Source organism: Podarcis cretensis (genome assembly GCF_951804945.1).
Source record: "Podarcis cretensis genome assembly, chromosome: 2".
Taxonomy (NCBI): domain Eukaryota; kingdom Metazoa; phylum Chordata; class Lepidosauria; order Squamata; family Lacertidae; genus Podarcis; species Podarcis cretensis.
The window spans coordinates 43,285,154-43,297,572 of record NC_137171.1 but is presented as its reverse complement, the minus strand read 5'-3'; the positions used below and the strand labels follow the sequence as shown (position 1 = coordinate 43,297,572).

At 41.9% G+C, this 12,419-nt stretch overlaps 1 protein-coding gene and 1 long non-coding RNA gene across 2 annotated transcripts; one reads left to right on the top strand and one right to left on the bottom strand.

Moving 5' to 3' along the window:
• Positions 1-2,384: 2,384 nt before the first annotated feature.
• DNAJB1 (DnaJ heat shock protein family (Hsp40) member B1) lies at positions 2,385-6,578 on the bottom strand. Its single transcript, XM_079966215.1, has 3 exons — positions 6,206-6,578; positions 3,673-4,241; positions 2,385-3,013 (listed from the first exon to the last, which is right to left on the bottom strand). The coding sequence occupies exons 1-3, from the start codon at positions 6,414-6,416 to the stop codon at positions 2,783-2,785; spliced, it is 1,011 nt and encodes a 336-aa protein (XP_079822341.1). The 5' UTR covers positions 6,417-6,578; the 3' UTR covers positions 2,385-2,782.
• A 283-nt stretch (positions 6,579-6,861) lies between these two features.
• On the top strand, positions 6,862-9,373 carry LOC307210438. The gene is made up of 2 exons (XR_013836002.1): positions 6,862-7,280; positions 7,710-9,373. It is a non-coding gene; the product is annotated as an uncharacterized lncRNA (long non-coding RNA).
• The last annotated feature ends 3,046 nt before the right edge of the window (positions 9,374-12,419 follow it).

Genomic DNA, 12,419 nt, shown 5'->3' with positions numbered 1-12,419 from the left:
AACTTCCAGGTCATGTGGCCAGCATGACTAAGCCGCTTCTGGAGAACCAGAGCAGCACACGGAAACACGGTTTACCTTTCCGCCGGAGTGGTACCATTTGATGCAGCTAAATGATGTCAGGTTTTATCTTCCCTGGAGAAGCTAGACTCTCTTCCTGTTCTTTTATCTACTTGCACTTTGACGTGCTTTCTAACTGCTAGGTTGGCAGGAGCAGGGACCGAGCAACGGGAGCTCACCCCGTTGCGGGGATTCAAACTGCTGAACTTCTGATTGGCAAAGTCCTAGGCTCTGTGGTTTAACCCACAGCGCCACCCGCGTCCCTATGCCACCTATGCCAAATTGAAGAATATATGTTTCACAAAGAGCTAAGTAACTGCAGAATCTGTAGTGTAGCCTGAATTCGTTTGCTATCTGTAGCAAAGTTAGGGGTGCATCCCGTATAGCTTCCAACAATGAAAATTGTGATTCTATGCAATCATTTGTCACATTCACATGAGTTACATGGAAGCTGTTGCTTGAACCGTATTAGAGTGAGCAACAAAACAATCATATAAAAATATTCTTTCCCACCTTGTCTGATGTGAATCAAAGGATGCTGTAGCCAATGTGGCAGTTCTAGAGCACTGCACTGATAGAATATTCAGAAGTGTTGCATTTGATGCAGCTAAATGATGTCAGGTTTTATCTTCCCTGGAGAAGCTAGACTCTCTTCCTGTTCTTTTGCCAGCAGGTGAAGATCTTGTTCCAAGAGGCTTTTGGGAATTGACTGCTTTTTAAAAAAGGGCTGGTGCAGTACTGTTTTTAATTATTTGTATGTTTTAAACCAATTTTATATATGTGTATAGTTTTATGTCTATTAATGTTTGTTTTTTAATTATTTGTTTATATGTTTTTAAGTGATTGTTTTTATCTCTAAGCTGCCTTGAGCCCCAACAGGGGAAAATGCAGGGTATAAATATAACAGCAGCTCAGGTACCGAAGGAAAAAATCCCATCAATTGGAGAGCACTCCCACACATAGCTCTGTAACTGGCTTGTTTCCTCCTAAAGGTGACCAATTTCAGTTCCCTGGAGACCCAAACTAAAATAATATGCCCAGTAATCTTAAATCTCTTAATCTTATACTCGTATGATGGAAATGCTACTGGTGCATGTCCATAAGATCCCAACCCGCCACCTGAAGATGAATTCTCTAGCTTTTTCCTGTAGAAACTTACATTTGCCTATTAAGAAACAAGGTGCTCACAAGGTATTTTTGGCACATACACATTATGTACAAGAGACAGATAATTTTAGTTTGAGATAATGTATATGACCCATTATTTGGAATTCACGTCTATCAGACACACAGTGGGCACTGTACAGAACTTCTGGCATAACAGTGAGATTTTTTAGTGAACATGTAAAGACCATATGGCAACACAGAGGCCCTTCGGTTTACAATTGCTATTCATTAGACTAGTAGTGATCACGCAGAGGAATGAAGAAGCAATCTTGCTGAGGAAATTAAACAGGTTGCATTTCTAGAAGAAATGGGTAGCTTTGCCTGCAGTAATCAGTTATTTTCCTTCCATTTAATCCCTCTTTAGGATCAGATAGCAAAGTGGAATGCCTGTTCAGAGATTTTAGTGACAAGGATCCAGCAGAAGCTGTGGATTTATGTTGTAGCTAAAGAGCATTTCTTCATAGCTTGGAATGCATTCCATTTTAATTTTAAGCCCATAAACTGTAAGCTATTTAATGTTAATTTGGTATTTTTCAAACCTAGAACATTGAAGAAAGAAGCTCAGTATGACAAGTTTCTTATTTCATGACCATGAACCAATAAACACTCACATCTAGGTTTGTTTACACTAGTTATAATTTTTAAAAAATGTTTACAGGAGGCTATACATGTTCCTTTACTAGAAACAATACCTTTAAGAAAAATGACTAATGCTTTACTCTTTTCAGTTTCAATAGTTATCACCTATTGAAATACTTATTTATTAAAGAATGTCTTCAACTGAACATTTTACATCTTTTCTGCCAGTCCAATCAATCAACCAGGATCAAGTCTGACATATTAACAGTGTATGGCAAGAAGTCAAAGATTTCACTGAAAAAACCTGTAAACTTCTTACATGCTTTCCAGAAGTTATAAGGCAGCATCCTGCTTGCTTAACAGGGGAGGCCATACTCCACCAATTTACCTTCTGGAAAAGGGCAATTTATGGCCAGGTTTCAGGATGCCTTCCCTTCTAGGAGCTTCAACACATGGCACCATTTTAGAATGGCTTAGTAAGGGCACCCTTAAGAGCAACAAGCAAGTTAGAAAACTGAACATTAAAGGTACCCCCCTGGGAATGAGATAGTGCAGAATGCAATAAGACACAGTACAGCAAAAACAAGAGATTGGAGGTGTTTACTTCTGAAGTCCAGTTTAGATTGTAATCTTCTCCTTCCTATGGGAGGACCTATGTGACATGCCCAAGTAGGGTTAGCCAACTAAGTGAAGGCATGAATTATGATTGGTTGTCGTCTTCCACGTTCAATTAAAAGATGTTCTGTCAATTCTTTCTCTTGGGTAACTGAGCATTGCTGTAAATGTTTTGAGCAATGACAACCTGGGCCAAAAGTCACTGAGAAGTGCAATGTTCATCTTGCAAGAATGGATTTCCCAGAAATCTTTTAGCAACATGAAGTTAACTTCCCTACCCACTGCCAAAAGTGACTCTGAAATCCTGATTCCAGTTCCAATTTCTCTGCTTTGGAGGCACAGCAGTCCCGTTCTGCCTGTCTTATTATATTGGCAAGATTTGTTCTAGGACACTTTTTGAAGACTGTGGAATTCTGTCTGGGAATCTTATATCAAACTCAATAATAAGATCCCCTCGTTGGCTTGGATTCTTGGGGAATGGAAGACCTTCTCCAGGAATTCTTCTCTTCATTCCAGGTTTAATGATGTCCTTGAATACCATTGGTATGTTCCTACCATCTAGTGTTGGTGTGTTCACAGTGCAGCCACATAGAGCCTAAACACAAACACAAACCAGAGAAGTTAATACCTTTTTTTGTAAATAGTTCTCTCTTATAATTCCCATTAAACCCAAGTATTTTTAGTGGGCCTATGACAACTGATGAGTTCATGAAGACAGGAGGAAATGCTGACAACTCTTGAGCTGAACACTGAAGCTACATATACAGTCAGCATCCCATAACATTTCACTGTGCCTGAAATCATGCTGCTACTACTGTATCATGATCTGCTTCCTCAGTGCGCTCCCCATGCGGCTCTGATGAAGCATACTCTTAATAGTTTGCCCACAATATAGCAACACTTACTATAATCACGTGTAGTGATGTGTAGGAAATAAGATTGGAACATTCTCAATTTTTACCCATTTCAAAATCTAGTAATTTAGAAACTTCAGATGGAGTTCAATGTTGTGCTATCATGAACAATCCATCTGTGCAAGAATTACAGCTTGCCTGATGGAATGACACCCCCCCACTTCCTCCCCACAAAGCTCTGGGGTTCTCTGAATGCCCCCCGAGCCAATTTCAGAGGCAAGCCCCACTGTACAAATAGAAATTCCTGCATAGGACTTCTGCTGACAGGGCATGTTCGGTGAATCCAACCCTTTGTTCCCCCACTTCATTAATCAGCAAGAAGTCAGGAATTTCCACTTACCTCACGGAGGCTGATTTTGGCTGGATATACAATATCAGACCCATCTCTTCTAAAAATGTTATGTGGCTTGTCTTTTAAAACAAATACAATATCAGCTGGAATGTTGTTTGGTGTCTGGTCTCCTTCTTTGGGGAATGTAATCTTTGTTCCTTCTTTCCAGCCACGTTTGACTTCAATCGTTAGAATCTTATCTTCATTGCGTGTGCTTTTCCCATCTGGACTGAGACGTTTATGAGAAATTTTCATTTTCTTGGTGCATCCAGAGTAAATCTCCTCCAAGGATACTCTCAACTCATGAGTGATGGGTGGGTCTTGTTTCTTGCGTATATGTTCAGCGCCCCCACGAGCACGGGAAAAGCCAATGTTACCAAAGTTCTGAAAGCTTGTGAAGGGGTCATCAACATCCATGTCTTCATCGCCATTCCTCTGGACAAAAAAGGTATCAAAAGGATTCCTCCCACCAAAGAATTCTGCAAACATGGCATGAGGATCTCCATGAAAGGTGTAAGTGAATGAGGTGCCATTGGGACCTCCTCCTCCACTGCTGCTGGGACCACCTCCCTTTAGTCCTGAAATACATACAAGGACACACAAATTAATCTCTTTCAGCAATTACTGAGCTATGCTGTCATGATTTATATTAGGACTCCTAATCTTCAAAACTTCTTCCTCAGTGCCTCTTTTACTGTGATGCCAGACTTTACTAAACTCTGAGCACACCACTGGAATTTAATCAAATACTTCTAAGGAAGTCCTGTATCAAAAGGCCAAGCACATGCTAGCAAAGAAATGCCAAGTAAAGATTTTATCAGAACTGTTGCAGCCTTCTTTCTCTCCATTTTCTCAAGTGCAGTGTGTTGAGAACCCTACCATTCGGGAGTACTAATGCCATGTCCTCCACCATGTTAAAACTCCAATCACCTCTCAACGTTGGTCATGCTGGTTGGGGCTGATGTGTACTGCTATCCCAACAATATCTGGAAGGCCCTACATTGGCTAACCTTCACACTTTGTAGAGATTATCAATAACTGAATCCATGCTGCTACACAAACACAGCACCACTTAGAATGCATTTCACCTTAGCCTGTATAAACAAATAAGTCTTTAACATGACATTAATAAATATTATTGGGAACAGACCTACAAATCAAAACTAACATTGTAAAGAACAGGTTAGCATGAAGAGTATGCTAGAATCTTCTAGCAAGTACTAGAAGACTTTTTGTAGCAAAGGCTCCACCTATCTTAGAAAGCCTGTCATGCAGCCCAATTTATCCTGTCAATGCATGTTACCAACAATGTTACAGGAAACTGCTAAGCATTTTACTATGAATGCAGGCAACAGAATACCAGAAAAATTACACAAACCTAATATATTTGTAACTAAATTTAAATACTTCAATCCTATGTGCTACATGCCTTAATATATCACAAAAGTAACAGTATTGTGTTTAGTTCCTTCTAAAAAAAAAATAATTCAAAAAAGCATACTAAGTTGCTGGAAAGCATGTACTCGGAACAAGTTTATTATTGAAAAACTGACAGATCCTTAGAAAAGCAATAGAGATAAATCCTACATAAAATTGTTTTTTTCACTTTCTTCCCTGCCTAATTGATTTCCACTTTGTTTCAAAGAAGGTTTCTCAAACAGGAAGAACCTGAAAGGTAATGGTGGATTTTTAAGGAGTGACCTTAATACTATATGAACAATTCAAAGATGGCAACTCATCTGGCTAGTTTCCAGGACGACAGAGTAAAATAACTTGTTCTTTCTTCTCACCTACTTTTCCCTCCCTTCACCTATCTTGGAAAACCAGTCCTGGTAGATTAGTTGCTGAACAGTCATTCCAAAAGCCACTCTACAGGGAAATGCTTCCTAACAGAGCTAAATGGCAGAGTTGATCAGTTATAAAAGCAGAGATTTTTAGAAGATGTTATCTCTCAAGGGTGGGGCAAGAGGGAGAGAGGAGGAAAGTTACGACGGGGGGGTGGGATGACACGATTTGACTGTACTCTCCGGTATCAAAGCAACTTCTGCGGGAGGAAAAAACGCTTAGCTTACGTAAGTGCAAAAATAATAATATTCTAATGATCTGGTCCCATTCGAGGACGCTGGCTCGACCGCCTTGTGCTTTTTGTATATCGTATAAACTATATACACCACACAGTTTCAACTTCAACTTTCCATTTGCTCCAAAACTGTCAGTTTGGCGTTAATCCTGCCTCCATGACGCCTCAAAAAGCGGGGCTTATTTTGCACCCCGTCCTTTACACTACAAGCAGATCCCCTCCACCTCCTCGCCCATTCTCTTCCCGCATATAAAAGAATAATAGACAACAGCTAAGAGGCGGGTATATACAATACATAAGACACTCGGGAACCGGGTCTAGAGCAAACGGCTGCGAGCCCGCTGCGGGACTTCGGAGCCGTGTGAACGTGCAGGGGGACCGATTTCGCTCCGGTCCCGAGAGCCCCGCTTCTACCCTTTTCTCCCAAGCATCCTCTCCCTCCACAGCCCCCCAAGCACGCACCTTCCTCGCCGAACTTGTCGAAGATCTCGCGCTTCTTGGGGTCGCTCAACACGTCGTACGCCTCGGCGATCTCCTTGAAGCGCTCTTCGGCGCCCGGGTCCTTGTTCTTGTCCGGGTGGTAGCGCAGCGCCTGCTTGCGATACGCCTTCTTAATGTCGTCCTCACTCGCCCCGCGGGTCAGGCCCAAGATCCGGTAATAGTCCTTCCCCATCGCGAGCCGCCGAATGCCCTCGCTCTCACAGTCACTGGCTCAATTACCTTTCTCCTCCCTCGGCCGCCCAGGCTATAGCTCGGCGGCAGCCGCTTCCCCCTCCCTATTTATACGGCGGGCGGAGGAATCTTCCAGAGCTTGCCACAACGTTCTCCGCCCCAAACCCGCCCACCCCTTATGCCCTCGCCAATCGCGGCCCACAGCCCCTTACGCTCCGCCAATGGCAACGGGGTTTGCGTCACACATGGTGGGGGAAAGTAACGGTTGTCGAGATCTCGCCCCGCCTCCCCGGCCTTAATTGTGGAGGTGAAGAGCATTCTCTACAACACCAACGGCTCTCATTCTCCAGAGTTCTGGATGCTGCGGTGGCCGCTCGCCCGGCGCGGACGAATCCGGCGAAGCTGCGGGATGCGCGTTGCCCGCGTCGGGATGAGAAGCTACGGGCCGGCCGAGGCCCCGCCCTCGCTGGTGCGCCATCACCTGCAGCAGAAACTCCGCCCACAGGCCACGCCCCCGTTTTGTTGTTATCTAAACCAGCCAATCCGCAGAGGGCTCTCATATAACTTATTCAGCGAGAGGGAACCTGTGGCCCTTTATAGATTGTCGGGCGCCAGGATGCTGCGTCCCTCGGTCACCGTAGGGCCATTGGTCAGGAATGAGGGCGGCTGGAATCCAAACACACCTAGATGCTGAAGTGAAGGTCCTTTAGGACCTGTAGCCCTGCAGATCCCTTTCTTAAGGTGTCTGGGGGGCAGCGATGTTCGTCTTCCCATTTCACAGATTTTTCTAGCATTTTTTTAAAGACTCCAAGGCAAGCAGCGTGTGTGGCTCCTTTTCAGTGGCATCACGAGGGCAACCAAAATGGTCAAAGGCCTGGAAACGATGCCTTATGAGGAACGGCTAAGGGAGCTGGGCATGTTTAGCCTGGAGAAGAGGAGGTTAAGGGGTGATATGATAGCCATGTTCAAAGATATAAAAGGATGTCACATAGAGGAGGGAGAAAGGTTGTTTTCTGCTGCTCCAGAGAAGCGGACACGGAGCAATGGTTCCAAACTACAAGAAAAAAGATTCCACCTAAACATTAGGAAGAACTTCCTGACAGTAAGAGCTGTTCGACAGTGGAATTTGCTGCCAAGGAGTGTGGTGGAGTCTCCTTCTTTGGAGGTCTTTAAGCAGAGGCTTGACAACCATATGTCAGGAGTGCTCTGATGGTGTTTCCTGCTTGGCAGGGGGTTGGACTCGATGGCCCTTGTGGTCTCTTCCAACTCTATGATTCTATGATTCACTGAGAAGAGTGGTTATCATCCATCACTTCCCCGTCCGTTAATGTGTGGAAGTTTGTAATCTGCTCACATAGTCCAGATTGGACACCACTGGTCATCTGTTGTATTCTATGAGAAGTGAATATTGCTTGCTTCTGCCCTGATGGGTATGTGCCCTACTCCCTGTTCCATACAAACATTTTTTTGAATTATTGGTTTTATTTAGTCTGCATTAATACCAGATTATTACACTCCTCTTAAACCTTGATTCAATAGAGGGTATGTCCGTCTCTTCTGCCAGCGGGTTTGGTGAGGTACCTGAGGATAATGCTAAGAGCTTCTCTAAAAACCTGTTCCAGCATAATTCCAGCAAAGCTGTATTACTCTTGCTCCAGAGTTCAGGGCAACTGCTTTCCTTTCAAATACTAAGGGCAGGCTACACCAATTCATCCCATTCTGTAAAAATAGCTTGTTGTAATAGTTTCAAAACAGGGTTTCGAATGAACGGATCCCCTGCTATTTGTGGAGCAGCTAGCCATTGTCCACTTAGAATCCCCCCCCCCGCAACCCCACATTTTAAAATAGTGTTGTGGTGTTACTTATTGCAAAAAGGAGTTGAAATTGACTAGCATTGACCTCAAACCAGTTCAGTGAACAGACAACAGATCTAAATCATTGGTATGTATCAGAATCCGAACAGGAGGAAAAAGGCAGGAGATTGCACCTCTTGTATTATGTTGTTAATAAGCAATTAAATAAAAAGGGACAAAAATGTAACTTTGACTTGTTGGCATATGTAATGCTTTCTTTGCTGGAACTTTTGAAGTAGCCACAACAATCAATAGGCATACAAAGTTGAAGCTTATTTATGGAATCAAAAGCACTAGTTAGGTCTACAAAGACTGTGAACACATTACTGGATGGCCCATGAACAGTTTTATTTATTGTTAGATTATAAAGAACAAATCTTCAGTCTATGGTGTATTAGTCTTAAAAAAATTCCAGTTATAAGTTTTAGAATTGTGAGTGTTAACTTTAAAAAAGATTTCCTGTTCTGTTCTAAAAGATGTATAAGATCATTTTTCTCCTACCAGTGTACATTCCATGGCACACTGATACCATTGGACTTGAAGACAGGGAAAGGCATGATCAATTTAAGAGGCAGATTATCAGTTTCTGCTCTGTGTTCTGTGGTTCGGTGAATAACTTTTGTTCATAAAATAGAGGAAGATGGTATGTAATCCACAATACTGTTCCCCTGTGTGTTTACTCAGAAGTCAATCTCACTATATTCAGTGGGGCTTACTACCCAGTAAGTGCATAGGATTGCACCCTAGTCTTGAACTTGCCTGCTCCTGAAACCCTTTGAACTCTTATTCAGGCCCACGCCCTGACTTCATTCTGAATTAAGGTAGTTACAACAAAGACCAGACAGTAGATCATTATGTTAGACATGCAGTAATTTTAAAGTGTTGTGTTAGCAATTCCCTACAATGTGAAATTCAGGAGATAATTGCAGGTTAGTGGTTGTTAGATAAATGCAAATTGAAATAACTTCTAACTGGAGAGTAACAGCCCTCATAAGCCTGATAAGAAAGCATTAGCATATGTTACCTCTGGGATGTTCTGCTTTCAGATAAGCATTCTCTCTAGAAGAAGTGGATGATTAAAATTTTGGTACTGAAAAACTCAGAATTTTGGAGAAAACATTCTTCTATGTGTGAGTGTGAATCACAAAAGCAATTCCTCTAATTTCTTAGGAGCTGCTTTTCAACTTTTTAAAAATTAGTGTTCATAACCATCTTCATAATCAGGCACAGAACAAAACCAGATGCATTTGCAAGCAGCACTTCATAACCCGCCTGAAGCATGGGAGGTTATGCAAGATATACAACTCATTTAGCACTCAATTTAATGATAAGAACATCTGTCAAAAGCAGGGTGGGGAACCTCCATGGGGTTTTTAAAAAGCAGAGTCTTCTCTTAAACCTCCTCTAAATACATCCTTGGTGGCATGACCACAAGACGTAGGAAGTGTTAAGTTCTACTTTTTCCCATCAAGGAGGTCCCAGAGTATGCTTGTTTATCATGATTTTAGATTGTTCCCAGGCTTCCCTGTTGTCCTGCCTCCTGTACAATGTATATATGTAGCTAATGAATAAGATCATATAAACATCAAATATTAATAATTTTATTATTTTTAAATATCAAAGTGCAGATTTTAAACGCAGCATAAGGGGTCTCTGTAGTATAGTGTATTTTAAAATGGGGTTTTAGAGTTTTTAGGGGTTTTTGAATGTTTTATGTAGTTTTGTAGTTTTTACGTAGTTTTGTGGTAGTTTTGTGTAGTTTTTATGTAGTTTTATGTAGTTTTTCAATTTCATTGTTCTGCAAGGAACAATGACAATAAAGATATCGTAATTTTATCTGCTGTTCTGCCCTTCAGTATTTCAAAGTGGGCTGTGGGCTTACAATCTAAAACCAACATAAAGGCTAACACCCTTACTACACTGATAACATTTATTATCTGATAAGAATATGCTAATTCTTACAAATGCTGATAATGTTTTAATAGTTTTTTGGATGTTATGTGCTGCCCTCAACACCATCTTTTTCTCTTCCTCTTTTTTTTTTTTAAACTTGCACACTCCGTATTGTTTATAAAGCAATTATAAGGGGAGACAGGTTGTCACAAATCCAGTAGCCTTGGTAAAGGGCTGATAATGATTAAACACAGAAGCCACTTCAGGTGTGTTTCAACAGTGTTAACATGCAAGGAGATCTGTGAAAATGAACAAAAAAATCAGTTGCCATTCTGGATCTCCTCCTTGAATGGGAGCACTAACCTCTAAAGTAAGAAGCCTCTTGTATTTGTAGAGACTCCCTAAAGATCTGAAGTTTGGGGGGGGGCAGGAAGAAAATTGGAAGAAAAACAACCATACACACAATTTTCCATTCCCTGGGCCTTCACATCTCTAACCCCATGCATTGTAGAGCATAGGGCTTAGACATGATAGCTAAATCTGACCTCTGTGTTCAGAGGCAGTATATTACTAAATACTAATTGTTAGGAAGAAAGAACAAGGAAGTCCTGTGAGTTTCCATAAGGCACCTTGAGTGGACATTGTGGGTAACAGGATGCTGCACTCGATGGGCCCTTGGTCTGACTCAGCAGGCTTTGTGGTTTTATTTGTTCCTGTGGTTACAGCACTCCGATAAAATTTTATTGCTTTTATTGTCTGGAAAGGCACTAAATAAGTGTGTGTGTGTGTACTAACCCAAGGCTGAAGAGAATTAAGGGTCAACAAAAGAGAGACTACCCACTGGAGCAGATGACCGAGATTGCTTTCACAACAAAATACCATAAAACTGTAAGGGACTAATATGAACGCATTGTAACTGGGGCTGAGGGTTAAATAAAGGTAAAAGGGACCCCTGACCATTAGGTCCAGTAATGACCGACTCTGGAGTTGCAGTGCTCATCTCGCTTTATTGGCCGAGGGAGCCGGCGTACAGCTTCCGGGTCATGTGGCCAGCATGACTAAGCCGCTTCTGGTGAACCAGAGCAGCGCACGGAAACACCGTTTACCTTCCCGCCAAAGCAGTACCTATTTATCTACTTGCACGTTGACATGCTTTCGAACTGCTAGGTTGGCAGGAGCAGGGACTGAGCAACGGGAGCTCACCCCACTTCACTTCTCCCAAATTGCAAACAGGCACCTGATCTTCACCAATCCAGACCAGTCTCTGTTGCTCTCCCTTGCACAGCAAGACCCGTAAATCCTAAATACACTGTTGGCTCTTAGACGAAACGGGAAAGGAAATGTATACCTTCTACTGTTATTCATCCCATCATTACTGACGATTAACCTCTTAAACATTTTGATGGCACATGTGACATAACAGGAAAGTCCAGAAGAAGCATCAGGCATCTTTTCAACTGATTGCGTGCTACAGCAAACATGAGAAGGAATTGTCAAAGAGAAAAATAAATGATTTTGTAAAAAAACAGCCAAAAATCACAACAAAAATACCCACCCAGATGTTGAACAGAATAGGATGAGCTAAAAGATAAGTAAGCATGAATTGAATGACATTCAAGATGTGTACTGGGCACTTTCCCTGACAGATATAAAGGAGAAGAAAAACAAATTGGAAATTCGGTAGAGCATCAGAGCATCCCAGGTTGTAATACCATTATATTTAGAACCGAGATCCTTTCCAAAAGGGTGAGGTTTAAAATATAGAAAGTGTATCGGATGTCTGGAGATCATCTATTAGTGTGAATCACAGCATGCCGCTGAGGAGGGAGAAGAGATGGAGAACTGGTGTTCATGGAGACACCTCAAGAAATATGTGCTAACTCTAAACCCAGGTACTTGAACCTGGAAAAGATAAGATAATCAAGTGTATAAACAGTTTGACTATGTTCATCACTTAAGATCTCTATGGCATTTCATTTGATAAAATTTAGATATAAAATAGCTTTGCAAATGATTTTGATGTCCATTCAGGAGGAATATGACTGCTCTGTAGGATCCAGAAGGTACACATTTGTGTGCTAAATGGAAACTGCCAGTGTTTAGAATTGCTTGGAGATAATAGTTGTGGTAGGTTGGCTTGGTTTACTGGCCATTATTTGGCTTGGCAACCATAAAAGCACCCTGTTTATGTCACCAACTCTGGCTTCTGCCAGTATAAGGGAAAACAATTTCTAACTAAAAGGTCTTCAGCATGAAAG

Bases quoted from the DNA above. Each gene is read 5' to 3' on its own strand.
- DNAJB1 (XM_079966215.1), bottom strand. From the start codon at position 6,416: ATGGGGAAGGACTATTACCGGATCTTGGGCCTGACCCGCGGGGCGAGT. The intron at 4,242-6,205 runs GTGCGTGCTTGG...TATGTATTTCAG, and splicing joins CGACAAGTTCGGCGAGGAAG to GACTAAAGGGAGGTGGTCCC. The intron at 3,014-3,672 runs GTAAGTGGAAAT...GTTTGTGTTTAG, and splicing joins CCAAAATCAGCCTCCGTGAG to GCTCTATGTGGCTGCACTGT.